At 35.7% G+C, this 18,394-nt stretch overlaps 1 protein-coding gene across 2 annotated transcripts in view; it reads right to left on the reverse strand.

The window, feature by feature from the left end:
• Positions 1–467: 467 nt before the first annotated feature.
• LOC103608772 (E3 ubiquitin-protein ligase RNF13) overlaps positions 468–18,394 on the reverse strand; it is a 53,908-nt gene continuing 35,981 nt past the window's right edge. Inside the window, exons 5-6 of one of the 2 annotated variants that reach the window (XM_008593171.1) lie at positions 2,176–2,256; positions 468–1,893 (exon numbers count right to left, since the gene is read on the reverse strand). In XM_008593171.1, coding sequence (XP_008591393.1) covers positions 1,529–1,893; positions 2,176–2,256 — 446 coding nt within the window. In that variant the 3' untranslated portion in view covers positions 468–1,528. The remainder of the gene's footprint in view (positions 1,894–2,175; positions 2,257–18,394) is intronic. The other variant, XM_008593170.1, reaches the window with a different exon arrangement.

Here is an 18,394-nt window from a genome sequence, read left to right on the forward strand (position 1 = left end):
CAGTGAGCGGGAACTGGTCTGTATGTGGGATCCGAACCCTCGGTGGGAGCACCACCGCACTTCCAAGCGGCGCACTGTAGCAGTGCACCACCAGGCCGGCCCAAAAATGCATCTTTTTTAACATGTATACCTAACACTTATTATTCTATAACATGCTTTTATTCACTAACAATTTCCCACGTCAACACAAGTATATGTTTGTTCTTTCAAGGCTGTATAGAAGTCTACTGTAAAGATGTACCTTAATTTACAATAGGATACCATAATATACACTATTTTTGGAATGATTTTGGCTGCGGTCTTAATTTTGGGGGAGGATTACTTAATTGCTTGTGAGCAGTCCGTTATCTTGTATAAAGTTCAAAGGTGATGTGTGTTTACATGAGCTCAGTCATTATCCCTTTATAGCACTATGCATATAAATAAGGCTAATGTGGTAAGTAATACTACGGTAGAACAAACATTACTGGTTCTTAAAGTGGAAAACATGTTTATTAATATTCAAACTCCCCTCATACAAGGCCATATAAAAATTCTTAGCGTTCTGATTATATATTAGTTTATATTTTCTACATAGTTACAATAATGTATGATATACAGTTTAGCTTTTCATAATACACTGTTTCATAATACATCATTAGTTTTGTTAAACATAAGCACTTGTTTTCAAATCCAGTACTTGAACAATTTCCTCTGTACATAGTTTAGCGGGCTAATTAGCATAAGATGCTCTTTATTAAGAGGTATATGATCTGAGTATTAACATTTGCTGAAGTTTGGGTTTTTTATGCAGTGTTTTCTTTCTCCTTTGATCACAACACAAAAACCCTTAAGGATACCAAAATTCAGTAAGTAAAGTCCAGAGACATTACTTTAGCTGCTGAATCAAATTCATACATAACACTATCATATTAAAAACCTTAAAAAAAAATTTTTTTTTAAGAAGTCTGCACTAGTACAGAACATTCCTGTCAAGATAAGACTACTTGAGAATAGGAAAGAAAGAGACAGTTTTGAGCTTTGTTATGCTAATAGGAAAAATGCTAAATTACCTTGTTGCTTTTCACTAGTGGTGGCAATTTGGGGAAATACCAGAACATATTCCAGCTCAACAACTCTCTAGGTTTCTTTATGAAGGTGGGTGGCTTAGCTCATGCCAAGTGGCTTCAGCACTAACCTCGTGTGTAAAACACAACACATTTTCATACTGTGATCTAGGTCTTAATAGCAAGCTATACTGAGTATTTTTTTTTTTTTTAATGTTTTGGCTATGTTTCATTCCAGAGGAAGAGCTGATTTGATGCTTGAGTTACAGCAGCACCAGTTTATTGTTACTTATTAGTTAAATAAAGTACACTCCTGCAGATAAATACTGGATCAGAAGGCCTGTTTCAGTAATCTGATTAAACTGTAGAATACTAAAAAATAAGTTATTTCTACAGAAATCTCAGAAGGGAGCAAAAAAAAAAATCAAATTATGTACCTAAATAAACATTTTAAAGAGAAATGACCAGTCACCCTCTGAAGGTCAAACAGTATTTGCTAAGTTGTAATCCCGTTCACCATTAGGCTGCAATTGGACCACGACACTATGTTCATTAATCTCATTTGCTGCATCACTACTGTCAGTATCTTCATTGTCATCTTCCTCATAGTCTGAAGATTCTGTCATGTTCTGTTGTGATTGGGATTCCGACAAAGTTCCAAATGATGGGGTGCTGACAGAAGCTAAAGGTCTCAGTAAAGGGGTATGTTCTGACACTTCATTTTCTTCTTGACTACTATCTGTGTCAGAGTCTGAATCACCTTGAGAAGGAACAACTTTTTGCTTGCAGACTGGACAGATTTTTTTGGTTTTAGTTAGCCATGGGTCTACACACTTGCAGTGATAAGCTGTTGAAGCAAAATATACATCTTTAGTTAGTTTGCTGCAGCTGAGAATATTAATCTCTTGCCTTATTTATTTAGTGTTCTATTCTGCATCATGTAGGGACAGAAGAAGAAAAGTGTGTAATTTTTATAAATACACCCCTTTCCTTTAATGAGGCCACTAATTAGTACAGGGCCTGGCTTATTGTGTGCTAATAACAATTTTCTGTCTCTTCCCCTGTAGTATTGAACCTAAATATAAATTAGTTTATATGTAAATTCAAAGCAGTATGTAATTACTCATACCATGGGAACAGGGAAGGATTCTGAGCTTGTCTCCATCTTCATATTCATCCAAACAAATGGCACATACATCATACTCATCTCCTGGAATAGAAAATAGTAAAATATGTAGAGGAGTATTTTTAGTTTAAAATTTTTGAAGTTAGGTTTTCCTCAGTTATTTGAAATGCCTTTGATTTATCTTTAAATGCCTTTCGTTTGTTTTCTGTCAGACTCAAGGAGCTGCTTAGCTGTTCAAATTTAAGGACCTGAAGTTTTAAGTATTTAATCTCTTACCTAAAATATATAATTAAAAATTGATGTCAAATTTGTTTACCTTGATTATCTTTGCAAAAGATTTTAATGAGAATCATAATTCCATTCGTAGAGTAGAATCATAATCCCACTCTATCTAACCATGTTCAAATGCTAGTTTTTAAATATTTTATGCCAAAGAATAAAATTTCACTATTTAAATTTCTCAAAGTCCCTGGGTCATTTTTAAAGTAAAAATGGAAACATGTTAGAAAATACTCAAATGATTCTAGTAGATGTTATTAGTAAATAAAAACGGATTTGAAATGACACACACTGGGCTTTAAATCTCCAACAACATTTATCAGTTCCATGGTCCTTGGCAAGTTGCATAGCCTTTGACATACATCCAGTTCTTTATCTATAAAAAGATTCCACCTTGCAAGATTGTAAGGATAAAATGAGATAATATGAGCAAGGACCCAGGCACATAGGTATTCAATAAATGGTATTTATTAACCTTTGCCATTTGAATGGTCTTATTGTTGTATTTATCACCTCTATAATTGTGGACGTTTATTAATTCATAGCTCTTCTTGGAATTCAATTGCGGTCATAAGTTTTTAAAGGAATTGGAAGTCTTTTAAATACAGGAGCTTTTCAGTTGAGTTAGTAGTGGCTTTTACATCCCTGTGACTACTTTCAATTCAGTTTTTTCCATTAAGTGAATGTGTTAGACAAAAACTTAGAAAAATCTCAGGGAGCAAAAGACAGTTAAATTCATTGCCTATCTCTCACTCAGGGATAACAACCTTGGGAGACATATCAGAAATAAAATTAATGTCTGGATAGTCTGGATGAACATGACACATAAAAAGGGGAATGATAGTTATTTTGAAACAATCCCTTTAATGTCCTCTAGTCATCAGGAGGAGTCCTAAATAGAAAGCTTTAATGAAAATTCAAAATTTTTGTCCAGTTGACTAGATAAGGAAAATGTAGTATATATATGCAAGGGAATACTGTTCAGCCATAAAAAGAACAAAATTCTGCAATTCACAGCAATATGGATGAGCTCAGAAAAAATTATGTTAAATGAAATAAGCCAGGCACAGAAAGAGAAATACCGCATGTCCTCAACTCACAAGTGGGAGCTAAAAAATAAACAACAATCACAATAACACCTTGAACTTTCAGAAGGAAAGAACAAAACTGTGGTTATTAGAGGTGGGAGAGGGAGAAGAGGGTTGACAAGAAATTGGTTAAGACACATAAAATGATTATGTTTTATAATGATGAATATGCTAACTATCTTGATTTGATCATCACATATTGTACACAAGTGTGATAGTCAACTATGTACCCCACAACTTTCTATAAGCAATTATGTTTCAGTGAAGAAAATTCTATCCAGTGTTACTATATAGTATTTCCTACTAAATAAATACATTCTATATCAAATGCACATGTACATGTGTTAGAACCTCATGTGAGGAATTTGGTTAGCCTGATTAGACTTAACTATTAGAAGACTAAATGACTCCGATACATCTATAATTATCTGTAATTATATAGTTGACCCATTTACATGGTCTTTGAGCACAGTTCTAGTATATGAAGCAATTCAGTCATGACTAATTTCTCATACAAATCAAACTTTCAGTCTCATCACCTTGTGAAAGCAGACACAGGAACAGACTGTGGCTCAAAGCTGTGCCAAGGCTCATTTTATTAAGGCAGGGAGATTAGCCTGTATTACCCACATGGGTCCAATGTGATCACCCAGGCACTGAAAAGTGGAAGACGGAAGAAGTTCAAAGTAAGAGAAAAATATGGCTATGGATGAATGGTCGGGGAGATGCAACAGTATTGGCCTTAGGGGGTGGGGAGTGGGCAAAACCCAAGGAATGCAGGTGACTTCTAGAAGGTGGAAAAGATAAGGAAATGGATTCTCCCCTAGAGTCTCCAGAAAGGAATGCAGCCCTTGATTTTAGCCCATGTCAGACTTCTACAGATAATAAATTTGTTTTAAGCCACCAAGTTTGTGGTAATTTGTTACCACATAAACAGGAAACTAATATAGGTAGTATTTGTTTGGTTTATCTTTAAGTATACGGAATTAATGCTTTGGAATCACTGAGCTTTCGTATCAGTTCTTTGTATCGTTCTAACTGATGGATTTATATTGGTCTCCCATATTTTCCTGCTACAGCACACACTTTGAGGATGACGGGGCAAGATTCAAAGGTGTAGTTTATGGTCATGGACCAGACTGGAGCCTAGTGCTCTGTAGGGAATTAACGCTCATGGCCTTGGAGTTGTGATGAAATGATAAAGCGTGTTAGAATGGGGTTCCCATCCTGCTCCTTTTATTTATTAGCTATGTAACCTGTAAGACACTTACTTTATGCTTCAGTTTTCTCAAAGGAAAAACAAAAATATTAACATGCCTATGTCTTAGGATTGTCTGTGAGCATTGAAAGAGATAATGCAAGTAGAGTACGTTACATGGTGTTTGGCATATACAGTACTTCTTAACCAATTTCCACCTGGCAAAACTAGCTTAATACCCATGCTGGCTTATCACATGGTGCACCTGAAGGCTATGGCTAGGAGACTGTTCTCTAATACTCCCTGTGCTTCTGTCCCACCAGATGAACTGCATGCTTTCAAAAAGCTAGTGGCAGTGGTCACTGAACCTATCTGTTGTACTCAGGGTAATTATGTAATATTAAATATTTAGCAGCCTTTGAACTGTGAGTGTAAAGGACTTGCGGTGTTATTTGAAAGCTAGGTTGAATGCATTAGAAACACTTAAAAGCTAGTTGCTCCCTCTCCCACATCTCCCCAGCCAAAATGTGGTTAAAATGGATATGGGTGAGAAAACTAAAAGGTTGGACAAACCTATATATCAATAAAAAGCAAGGATGAAAACAGAATCCAGTTTTGTCCCACTTTAAGTAACAAAAACTAAAAACGGTAGGAAATGCATCATGCACCATGACAATTTGGAAAACAAGTCAGTGAATTAATTCCCAAAATGCTGCAGTCCAACATAAAATAATTTGTATTTAACTTAAAGATAAGTTTAAGGCATTTGTGTATTGTTAATGACTTAAAACCAGCAGATTTTTAAAGTTTATCTACTACTGGGTCTGGTGGTGTAGGAATAAAAGGGGTACATAACAAGTGCTAAATAAGTGTTAGTTTTGTTACTATTAGCACCATGCTAGAAAGTTCTGTTGTCTAGTATAAATCAGTGGTTCTCAACTGGGGATGATACTACTCCCCTAGAACATCTGATATCTGGAGTCATTTTTGGTTTTCACAAGTGGGAATTGGTGCTACTGACATCTAGTGGACCCAGGGGCTCTTGTACTGGACAGCCCCCGAACAGAATTACCCATCTAAAATGTCAATAGTGCTGAGGTTGAGAAACCCTGATATAAACCCCTCCAGGCTAACAAAACTTTACTAATTCACAGGGGATAAGATGTACAGAAGTTGGGGGAGGAGTGAGATTCATGTTTGTTATGTGAAACAATAGGAAAACACTTCTGTCTAGAATGTTTTTGTCATTATTGTTATTTGTATAAAATTTCAGAAAAATTTCATGAAGGTACTTGTAAAGTCTCATCAATCTGGGAGTGTTATGTTGTAACATGTAGGTGGACAGAACTTTGATTTTCCCCCTAAACAGACCTGTTCCTCCCTGTTTTTTTTTTCCGTATATTTCAAACCCCAAACCTTGGCTCATCAGGTACAGTGAAAGCACTGGACCATCCTAATAGGAATCACATAAAGACCTACACAGCCACTGCAGTGGCATGAGGTGAACATCAGGCCTGGGCATATCCTTGATGCTTCTTTCCCTTACAGCCTACATTCAATCTGTCACCAAATCCTGTGAACTTTTATCTGCAAAACATATCCTGAATCTGTCCCTTTCTCTCCATCTCCTCAATTATTCTGGTCCAGCTGTCTGGATTACTCGAAGAGCCTCCTCTCTGGTCTCTCGTTCTTGCACCATTTGGTTTTTCTCTTCGGCAGCCAGGATGATCTTATCGTCATTTCCTCCCCATCTCACTAAGAATAAAATGTATGCTGCTTATTATGGCCTTCATATGGCTATACGTGATCTGAACCCTGCCTCCCTCTCCCACCTCATCTCATACCAGTCTACCCTTCACTCATGCTTCAGCCACACTGGCCACCTTTCAGTCTTTGAACAAAGATGAAAATACGTTAGGTAGAGACCTGCATTTGGCCAGGCTTTAACAAAAACATTTGGACATAAAATTAAGATACAGGAAGAGGAATCACCATTTTTAGAGATGACTCAAAACTGAGCTAGTTTAAAATAATCTAGTCATAGTACAGACAACTTTTTGCAGAACTTAATTGTTCAATTTTATAACAAACTACTCCAGGCATTTGATAGGTTTCCTCGAAGTACAAAATAAAAGAAATTGAACATTCAGGGTTAAATACATACAGACTTCATGAGTGATAATGACTTAACATATACATTATAAATAATCTGCCCAGGGATGATTTATCATTGGATTCATGAGCTTCCCATTGCTGCTTCTGCCAATGAAGAAAACAATAGCAGCTTTTTCTAGCAAATAAAAATAATTCAATCATCTTATCTTCTATTCTCCTCTTCCTCCACACCAGTTCCCAAGATATCTGAACAAAAGACATGGGATAAAATATTTTTAAAGCCAAATTTGTTTGAGAATTCTTCAAGCTCTGGGCAAAGGAACTAATTTTTACTTTTAGAGTTAGATTAAGGGTAGTTAAATGTAGTTATAAAAAAGTAAGCATGTCTTAATAGCTAGATTAAAGAAGCATTCATAAAAATTATTTCCCCATTTTTATGCAATCTATTATAAAATGCTATTTTTTTCCAATCTCTGAAATAAAAATCTTTCTCCTATAAATACTATCTTGGAAAATCTTGATGATTAAACTATAAAAGAAAATGCCTGGTAACTTATATTTCAGGGATCAGGATGCTTAACATACTGAAGGGGATAAGGGAGACAGCTTCCAGAGAGATTGCCTTAACTGCTCAGTAGAGGGACTGTTACGTGAAAACATATGGATTTTCCATCTGTTAGGAAACACAGTGTATGGTAACCAGTCCTGATGGTTAGACTTGGAGAAATAAATTAATTGAATGATGCAGGAAATTCAGCAAACCACAATTTCGACTGAAGAGCTATTTTTGAGAACAACAATGAGTAATGACATTTAAAAGGAAGTTGGCTGCTTTAGAAGTAAGAAAACAACTAAAAGGCTATTTTATATGTGCTAGAAATGGGTAAGTCAATACTGAAATCATTTTATGATTCATCAGCACAGACATTCTCAAAGAACTGCAAAGGTGAACATCAATTAGATAAGAAGACAAGATTATTGTTTACCTAAAGTATGGTAAATATGAAAGTGCTGACTAACTTGTACAGGTATACTTGTGCAAGAAAGAGCTTGAAGTTGCTATTCTTAAAGTTTCTGTAGATTTGATTACAGGCTATGTCTATGTTTCCAAATGCCTTTTTTTTGGGGGGGGGGGGGTCATTGGCAAATATTTCCAAATTAGAAATACTTTTTAAGACAATGAAGCAGTCATTAGTTTCTTTTATTATTATTTTTTGGTGGTGGGGGGCAGTGCAGGGAGAGGGTTTGATGGTAATACAAATGTTACAGATTCCCCAAACAAGAATTCTTTTAAGACTTCTATGGATTAGTACTATGACTCACTGGAGTGATGAGTACCCACAGGTGTTCTACCCTTGCCTTCATGTTTTCAATTAGATGTAACAATGAGAAAACTGCAACAACTAAGTTGGGATTTCCTTTTCTAACATCTGTGTACACTTTGTCAAAACCATTAGAGTACATCAAAACATGTATAACAAATATACCTCTTTCATTTCAGATGCTGAATCTCATAACCAAAAAATTCTAAAACAAAAATATAACTACCTCAAACTTACTGAAAATTACATAAGATGTTTATAAAATTACATCTTTTCCAACTGCTTCATGATTTTGGCATTCTTTTTTATCATGAAACAAATAATGTTTAATGACTGAATTTTGATGACACTGATATTTTATTTATGATTTTTATTTAAGGTGTTGTTTGTTTTGCTTTTATAACAATTCCTACAATTTTTTGAGCTTTTGCTATGTGCCAGGCACGGCTGTAAGCATTTTTCATATATTGATTTACCCTCCCCCACCTTATGAAGTAGGTACTATTAGTCATATTTACACATAAATAGATGTATGGAGAGGTTACAAAATTTGTACAAAGTCACACAGCCAATAAATGGGAGACTCCAAAGTCTATGCACAGTCTTAGCAATTATGCTGTATTGTCTCCAAGAACATGTACTTATAATTCTCATCACATTTAAACATTCCCCTTTGATTTAGAGTGTTAAGAAATATTCTTAAGCAGCCACCTATATACTTAGAAATGAAAGTGTTTCCAACTCATAAACTAGAACACTCTTTTTTCTTCAGATATTTCACATGGAGAAGAGATGAAGATCGTTTTTTATTCCTATCTCCCTTGTTTTCATATGCTACAAGTACATTCTACAACTTTAATTACAGGTCAAACATTTCTTATATAATCTAATGATGAAATGATAATGCATGAGCTAAAAGAAACAGATGACTACACTGAAGGAAAAGGCACTGTATTTGCAACTTTTGGGGGAAATGTGTTAGCAAATTATTTCATTAATTGGGAGTAAGAATAAAAATGATTGTCTTAAGGCCATAAATAAATCCATATACTTAATTTCTGTTTTTGGTCCTAGTTGCTAAGAAGAACTATTAAAAAGGTCATACTGCAGTTCAGAAGAAAGGAACAGAGCTAAGTAATCAAGAAAATGCCTCCTCTTGAAACAGATGTAGCGCTGGAAATAGAAGCCATAGACAGGTTTTATGAATTGTATAACAAGGGAATTTAACAAACTATCCACAGTGTTAGAGAAGGGATGGGCAGAGAGCTCTAAAAGTATCAGGGAGTTGAGAGAGTTAACAGAAAGAAGGTGCAAACTGGATTGTCCACAAAATTGAATTACTGAAGTAAATGCAAAATAAGAGTCTCACAGGATGCAGAGAAAAGAAATCAAGATAAGAAAAGAGGAGAAAAAGAGAGAGGGCCAATCCAGGAGATACAATCTACACATAAGAGGAATACCTGAAACAGAGGACAAAGCAAATGGAGCTGAAACAGTAATTAAGGAACTAACTGAAGAAAATTTTCTGGAGTTGAAGAACAAACCACATCTACAAATGGAAAAAGCTCACAGGGTACCTTTAAAATTTGACAAAAAGAAAGCAACACTTAAACACATTCTGATGACATTTTCAAATTTCAAGGATAAAGAAAAAATTCTACAAATATCCAGACAGAGCAAGTTACCTATAAAGGGGCAAAAATTAGGCTAACCTCAGATTTTTCTCTTGCATCTCTAAATGCCAGAAGACAATAGAATGATATCTACAGAGTTTTAAGGGAAAATAATTTTGAACCAAAAATTGTATACCCTGTCAAGTTATCAATTCTGTACAAAGGCAACTGGAAGACATTCTCAAATAATGTCAATGAAGAACTTTCCCTGAAAAGTTTGCTGAATGATTTACTGCAGCAAACAGAGAACATGAACTAAACTAACTCAACAGTAAGAAGGCAACTGTATGAAAAAATTAATGTTGTTTTCACTTAGCTTGGATTTGCATACTTGCCTGGAGACACATACTATCCAGATCCCAAGAAACCAAAGAAGACATCAATAAAGCTATGTTGATTCCACCCTGAAGCTCCTCAAAATCCAGCAGGACCCTAAGATAACATCAAGGATGGGAAAAGAAACCAGATGGAGCCTTGGTGAGACCTTGCACCTGGCTCCTTGCTCGGAGCCCCCACAGCTCACATCCCCTCCCTCCTGCTTTTCACTTCCCACATTTCATTCCCTCAGCTCCCTCTTTAAAAACCCCTCAGTAAGTCTGAGTCTTTGAGATGGTTTTAGTTTGGCGATTCGCCTCAGACTTACCAGAGAGATAGATGGGTTTGCCTAACATCTCTCCTCAGGTCACTGGTATTCCTGAATAAAAGCTGATGACTACTTCCACCAAAAAAATAAAAAATAATCAAAAATCCATATAACTTGGGGCTGGCCAGTTAGCTAAGTTCGTTAGAGCATAGTGCTGATAACACCAAGGTCCAGGGTTTGATCCCTGTACTCGCCAGCTGCCAAAAAAAAAAAAAGCACAGAAAAATCCATATAACTTAAAATCCAAGTCTCAGCACTGATAGCAGCTTTGGCCAAATTTCATCTTGGGTAATCTTTTTTTTTCTTTTAAACCTAACTTTTCCCTCTATTTTTTTCATTCTGTATGACACTTTATTGGTTCTAACTTGTTCGATTATCTATGCAGATAAACCACAACTGTACCCAAGATCATTCTGAATAAAGGAGCGAATACATTCAAAGATTTGTCATCATCCTGAAAAGAAAAATCAAAGTTAATGAGATTTTAGAATGGTAAATATTGTGCCAGACCTCAAGTACTTAAAAAGCATTTCCTTATATTAAATACAGAAGGTTTCATTATTCCTTTTTCATTGCTATTTTTTCAGGCCACCAGGAAATCAGGGTATACAACACCCTTCCAGAGCTAAATTCAACAAACTCAAATTTATGTACATCCTAATACTAATGTGTTCTAATCTAGTATTATTTTTCTTCTCCTTCATATAAAAGAAGTTAAATAAAATATTTGCTCAGCCTCAGGTACACCTCAGGCATTGAACCTACATTATTTTTGCATAAAGCAGAATTGCTTCTAGGTGACTATCAGCCTGTTGACTAGACTGGTCACTTTTTTTTTTTTTTTGATTTGTTACAACTTACAGTATAGCAAAGGTGACTATAAAAAAATCATACATAAAATTTCTTTCTAAACTGCACACAAATTGATGAAACAGTAAGATCCCAGCAGAAATATAAATGGGTAATTTACCTTGTTAATGTAGAATATCATGAAAGGAGCATTCTCATACATTGCTAGTGGACTTGAACTTTCAGGAAGTTAGTTTGTCTCAAAAATGGTCTTTCCCTTTGACATAGTTGAGGAGGGGAAGGGGTGTGGGTGGGGGGGCAAATGAAGGGGGGTGGGAAGGATGAAAGCCAGGAGGCAGTTTATTTTATTTTGAAATGGAAATGACTGAAGAGGGACAGCACCTACAAGTATAGTGTTTGGAGTCAGGAATCTGAATTGCAGTCCTGCCACTTACCTTTATCTGGCTATATACCCTCAGGTAATTTAGTTGACCTTTCTGAGTCTCATTTTCTTTATCTGTAAAATGGTTGTGACAATGTTTTCCTAATTGGGTGTTCTGAGAACTGAGATAGTGTTTGCAAAGTATACTGTTTGCTTTTATGCTACATAATAAGTGTATTATATGCTTACAGATCTAAAATGAAAAATTACCTAATTCTGATTGAGTACAATGCCTATCTCAATCCAATTAAATCCCAATTAATCCATTTGGTACAAATTGCACTGAGTTCTTCAGTTAGAAAGGGGCTGGGGTGGACTGAAGGCGTGGTTCTCCTCAGCAACTACAGCTACAGGCAAGTGAAAAGGTCCAGAATGCCATGATACAAACCCAACCTATAGGACCAACTTTCTCAATCCCCTTCAGCCAAAGTTATTACTGTACACACCTAGGGACCTCTATTTCTAGTAATAAAATACTAAAAAATAGTTTATCTTCAAGTACATCAGGAACGCAGTGATCTCTTAGGAGCCACAGCCATGGCAGTAACTCCCTCCCCAACTTGGATCCTCGTTATTTCAGTGCTTTGTGGCCATTATGAAAAGTATTCCCTTAGGGAAACTGAAACATTCTCTTTTCTGACTTTCTTTTAAAGAATAAATCCAGAATAGTTTTCCCTTGAAACTGTTCAACACAGAACAAATACCAACTAGCAATGATTGGCTTGAACTCTGGTTGATTTTTAGCTCTATGAAGAAAGGGACCAACCATGTCTTTTACTGACCATTGATTGTATCCCTACTGTTTAGTATAATGTCTGGTATAAAGTAGGCTCCTGATAAATATTTGCAGAATAAATGAATGCTGCAAAGCATTTGTTCATGATGGATGGTTAACAAAGAAAAGTCTACTCACCTAGAACCTGCTACATTGATTGTCTCTGCTTCACTGTCAACCCCTAGTCTGTTCTCTGCTCACCAGTGGGAGGCATCCTTTCCCACAGTACTCTGTGTCATCTGTCTGCCCAAGTTTTATCTTCACACACAATAAAATCACAAGGCGTTACCATGACTTGATCTGGCTCCCCATCTACCCCTCTGATCTCATCTCTAACCACTCTCCCTCTAGAATGCTACATTCTAGCCACATGCCCTTTTTGTTGTTCCCTTAATATATCATGCACACTGTTGCCTCAAGGCCTCTATATTTATTCTGCCTGCAACATTCTCCCTTCTCCTCACCCCCACCCCCCAGCCCCAGTGCTTTATGCCCTCACTTCACTTAGATCTCTGTTCAAAGCATCCTCAGAAAGGTCTTCCCTGTCTTATCTAAAATAGCATCCCTTCCTCTCACCTGTCACTTATTTTTTTTTCTTCATCACATTTAGTGCTATGTTACTTTTTTACTTAATGCTCCACAAAAGCAGGAGTTTTTCTGTTTTATTTACTGCCATTTTCTCAGCACCTAGAATAGTACCTGGCACATAATTACTCAATAAATATTGATTGAAGGAACACATTAATAACTACACAAGTTATTCCCAGGAAATCCTGCATCTACTGAAATGACAGTATTTTTTCCTTTATTCTGTTGATGTGATGTATCATGTTTATTAATTTGCAAATGTTGGACCACCCCTGCATCCCTGGGATGAATCTCACTTGATCATGGTGAATGATATTTTTAATGTGTTGTTAGATTCTGTTTGCTAGTATTTTATTGAGGATCTTCACATCTGTGTTCATTAGGGATATTGGTGTGTAGTTTTCTTTTTTTGTTATGTCTTTTTCTGGTTTTGGTATGAAGTTAATGTTGGCCTTGTAGAATGAGTTTGGAAGTATTCCCTCTTCTTCAATATTTTGGATGAGTTTGAGAAGACTTTGTATTAGCTCTTTAAATGTTTGGTAGAATTCAGCAGTAAAGCCATCTGGTCCTGGAGTGTTCTTTGTTGGGAGACTTTTATTACTGCTTCAATCTAATTGCTTTTTATTGGTCTGTATAGATTTTCTAGTTCCTCATGATTCAACCTTGGTAAATTGTATGTGTCCAGGAATTTATCCATTTCTTCTAGGTTTTCCAGTTTGTTCACATATAGTTGTTTGTAGTAATTTCTTATGATCCTTTGTATTTCTGTGATATCAGTTGTAATGTCTCCTTTTTCATTTCTGAAATTGAGTCTTCTCTTTTTCTTCATTAATCTAGCTAAATGCTTATCAATTTTGTTTATCTTTTTGAAAAAACAGTCTTTGTTTAATCGATCTTTTGTATTTTTTAAATCTCTAATTCATTTATTTCTGTTCTGATATTTGTTATTTCTCTTTCTATTGATTTTGGGTTTGGTTTGTTCTTGTTTTTCTAGTTTCTTGAGGTGTAACATTAGGTTGTTTATTTGGAGTCTTCTTTTTTGATGTAGCCATTAATTGCTATCAACTTCCCTCTTAGAACGGCTTTTGTGGTATCCCATAGGTTCTGATATGTTGTCTTTTCATTTCATTTTGCCTCCAGTACATTTTTAATTTCCTTTTTGAATTCTTCTTTAGTCCATTTGTAGTTTAGGAGCATATTGTTGATTTTCCATGTATTTGTATGGTTTCCAGTGTCCCTTTTGATGTTGATTTCTAGTTTTATTCTGTTGTAATCAAACAAGATATTTGATATGATTTCAGTTTTTGAAAATCTGTTAAGACTTCTTTTGTGACCTAACATATAGTCTCTTGTAGAGAATGTTCCATGTGCTGCTGAGAAGAATGTATATTCTGCAGTTGTTGGATGAAATGTTCTATAAATGTCCATTAGATCCGATCGGCCTAGATGTTTCTTGGTTAATTTTCTGTCTGGATGATCTGTCTTTTGCTGAAAGTGGCATATTAAAGTCACCAACTATTACTGTGTTGGAGTCAATCTTTCCCATTTGGTATAATAGTTTTATTTATCTGAGTGCTCCAGTGTGTTGGGCATGTTAAATATTTAGAATTGTTATATCCTCTTGTTGAATTAATCCCTTTTTATCATATAATGAATTTCCTTATCTTTTTTTACTTTCCTTGGCTTGAAGTCTATTTTGTCTGATGTAATTATAGCTACTCCTGCTCTTTTTTGGTTTCCATTTGCATGAAATATCTTTTCCATCCCTTCACTTTCAGTTGATGTGCAGGCAACATGTTTTTGGTTCTTGTTTTATAATCCATTCTGCCACTCTGTGTCTTTTACTTGGAGCATTTAATCTGTTTACAGTTAGGGTTATTATTGATATATAGGGATTTGTTACCACCATTTTGTTACTTTTCGTCTGGTTGTTTTGTAGATCTTTTTTCCTTTGTTCTGATCTTACTATCTTCCTTTGTGGTTGAGTGGTTTTCTCCAGCAGTACATTTTGATTTCTTGCTGTATCTTTTTAGTATGTCTCTTGTAAGTTTTTGTGTTATGGTTACCATTAGACTTACAAAAAACATGTTACAGTTATAACAGATTATTTAAAACTAATAAATTAAATTTGATATCTAAGAAAAGAGAAAAAAAACCAAAGCCAACTCCATGCTTTGGCATCATTACCCTCCACTTTCTGACATTTTTGTTGCTTCAAGTTACATCTTTTAATATTGCCTGTCTCTTACATGGTTGTTGTATTTGTTACTGTGCCTTTAGGTTTGTCCTTTAGTCTTCATACTAAAGATATTCACCACCCTTAGAACACTGGCGTATTCTGAGGTTGTCTTTGTACTTACTTTACTAGTGAGTTATATACCTTCAAAAATGTTTTCTTGCTACTCTTTAGCATTATCTTCCTTCAGTTTGAAGAACTCCCTTTAGCATTTCTTGTAAGGGAGGCCTAGTTTTGATGAATTCTCTTTGCTTCTGTTTGTCTTGGAAAGATTTATTTCTCCTTCATATTTGAAGGTTAGTTTTGCTTGATACGGAATTCTCAGTTTACGTTTTTTTCCTTCATCACTTTGAACATATCCTCCCCTTTTCCTCTGGCATATAGTTTCTTTTATATAGTGTTTCTTTTCTCTTGCTGATTTCAGTATTCATTCTTTGTCTTTGGTTTTTAATAACCTGATTATGAAGTGCCTGTGTTGTTCCTCTTTGGATAGAATTTGGTTGGTGACCTCTAAGCTTCCTATAGCTGGATTGTTGTCAACTTTCTCCATATTTGGGAATTTTTCAGTCATTATTTCCTTGAATATGCTTTCAAAGTTTCTTAAGATTTTCATTTCCTTTAGGTATGACAATTATGCAGAGGTTAGTTTGCTTGAAGGAGTCCCATAATTGCTGCATGTTTCATTTTTTCTTACTCTTTTTCTTTTTTGTTCCTCTGATTGGGTAATTTCATATGTTGGGGTGGGCATTATGTTCTTCCATACAAGAGCTGCCCTCAAGAGAAATTATTCTACCAGATCATAACCTACTGGGGTTTTAGAGTCTAACTGACCAAGGGCAAGGGAAAAAGCACCCAACTCCAGCCAGCTCTAGCCATTTACATGAGAAAGGAAATACCCATCTACATCCCTCTCCAGCCATCTAGTCCCACCCTAAGGCTGGGAAAACTGAGAAGCACTTGTAAAGTTCAGAGCCTATGGTCACAGGCTCACTGAAACACTGAAACATAATCATAGATCCATAGAATGTTCCCCTCCCCCCAGACCTTATTACTATATCCTGTTTACCACAGTTCTTTTCACCGAGTACATCATGTCTGCTTTTGACAAAAAATTACAGGGCATACTAAAAGGCAGGCAAAAAACAGTTTGAAGAGACAAAGTAAGCATCAGCACCAGCCTCAGATATGGCACAAATGTTGAAATCATCAGACCAGGAACTTAAAACAACTATAATTAATATGCCAACAGCTCTAATGGAAAAAGTAGGTAACATGCAAGAACTGATGAATAATGTAAACAGAAAGGTAAAAATTCTAAGAATTAAAAAGAATGGTAGAGATCAAAAACACTAACAGAAATGAAGAATGCCTTTGATTAGCTCATTAGTTGACTGGACACAGCTGAGGAAAGTATCTTTGAGCTGGAAGATATATCAATAGAAAGTTCCAAAGCTGAAAAGCAAAGAGAAAAAGGATTTAAAAAAAAAAAAAAGTAACAGAATATCCAAAAATTTGGAAAACCACCAAAGGTAATACATGCATAATGGAAATACCAGGTGAATTAAAAGAGATGGGAACAGAAGCAATATAAAAAGTAATAATGACTGAGAAATCCCCCAAATTAATCTGACACCAAACCACTGTTCCACAAAGTTCAGAGAATACCAAGCAGGATAAATAACCAAAAATAAAAGAAAAAAATATTAAAGGGAGGAAAAAAAAAAAAAAAACACCTAGGCATATCATATTTAAGCTTTGGATAATCAAAGATAAAGAAATACAGAATCTTGGAGGAAGGCAGAGAGAAAAAAACACCTTACGTACAGAGGAGCAAAGATTAGAATTACGTCCAACTTCTCAAATACCATGGAGTGAAATGTTAAAAAAAAAAAAAACAACCTAAAATTCTGTACTCTGTGAAATTAACCTTGAAAAGTGAAGGAAATGAAGGAAATCAGCAAGATGGCAGAACAGGGAGCCTTAGTCCTTCCCTCCCCAACAGAAACACAGATTTAACAAATACAATACACCAAATGCCTCTGTGAGTATCCCAGACATGAATTAAAAGGTCCCTGCATGCCAGATGAGCAAAATCAACATCATTAAAGCACAGCAAGAAAATATATGACACTCTCCACTTGCTCTTGTCAGAGTCCCTTCCTCTCAGCAAGATAAAGCACATTCCCTCCCTCCCACCCACTCCCCAACCCCTCCACCCTCTGCAAACTCCCATCTTCTCCTTGGGGAAGGAAAGGAGTGAAACAAGTCCAACATTCTGAATTTTAGAGAGGCTTCCCAAGATCCCTTGTCTTGCCTAATTCCAAATACTGACAGGAACTGGGCACCAGGTTCAGGTTCTCTGAGAAGAATTTACCCTGCACCAAAGTTTGTAGTACCACAGACAGACACTATGTGAAACTCCAGTATCATGATTTACTACAGCACAAAAAGAGGATGCAATATCACAAACACCAGGGGGAGCACCTTAGTAGAAACTGGCAAACTTCTTCAAATAGGAGGTTACAGTACAACCCCAAAGAGGACACATACCTAGATAAGACTGGAGGATAACCAGAATCTCTAGCTGAGCTGACTGCAGAAAGTCCTCCCTGTACAAAACCAGGCCAGAAATTCTGGGATTGGCTGAACTCTAGTAGACTTGTTGGCCAATTCTACAAGTATCAAAATCCAAACAAAAAATAACAACATATACAAATAAATAGGGAACCATGGCACATTACAGGAATAAATTACATCTCCAGAAACTGGACCTAAAGAAATGGAGATACATGATTTGCCAGATAAAGAATTCAAAATTACTGTCATAGAATGTTCAGTGAATTAAAGACAACTACAAGAAGTCAGGAAAATGATTCATTAACAAAATGAGAATATCAACAAAGAGAGAAACTATGATGAAGAACCAAACAAATTCTGGAAGAATACAATAACTAAATTGAAAACTTCACTAGAGGTCATCAATAGCAGACTTGACCAGGAAGAAGAAAAAAGGTCAGTGACTTTCAAAATTACTGAGGCCGAGGAGCAAAAAGAAAAAAAAACTATGAAAGAAA

This window comes from Galeopterus variegatus, unplaced genomic scaffold (assembly GCF_000696425.1).
Source record: "Galeopterus variegatus unplaced genomic scaffold, G_variegatus-3.0.2 Scaffold8816, whole genome shotgun sequence".
NCBI lineage: Eukaryota > Metazoa > Chordata > Mammalia > Dermoptera > Cynocephalidae > Galeopterus > Galeopterus variegatus.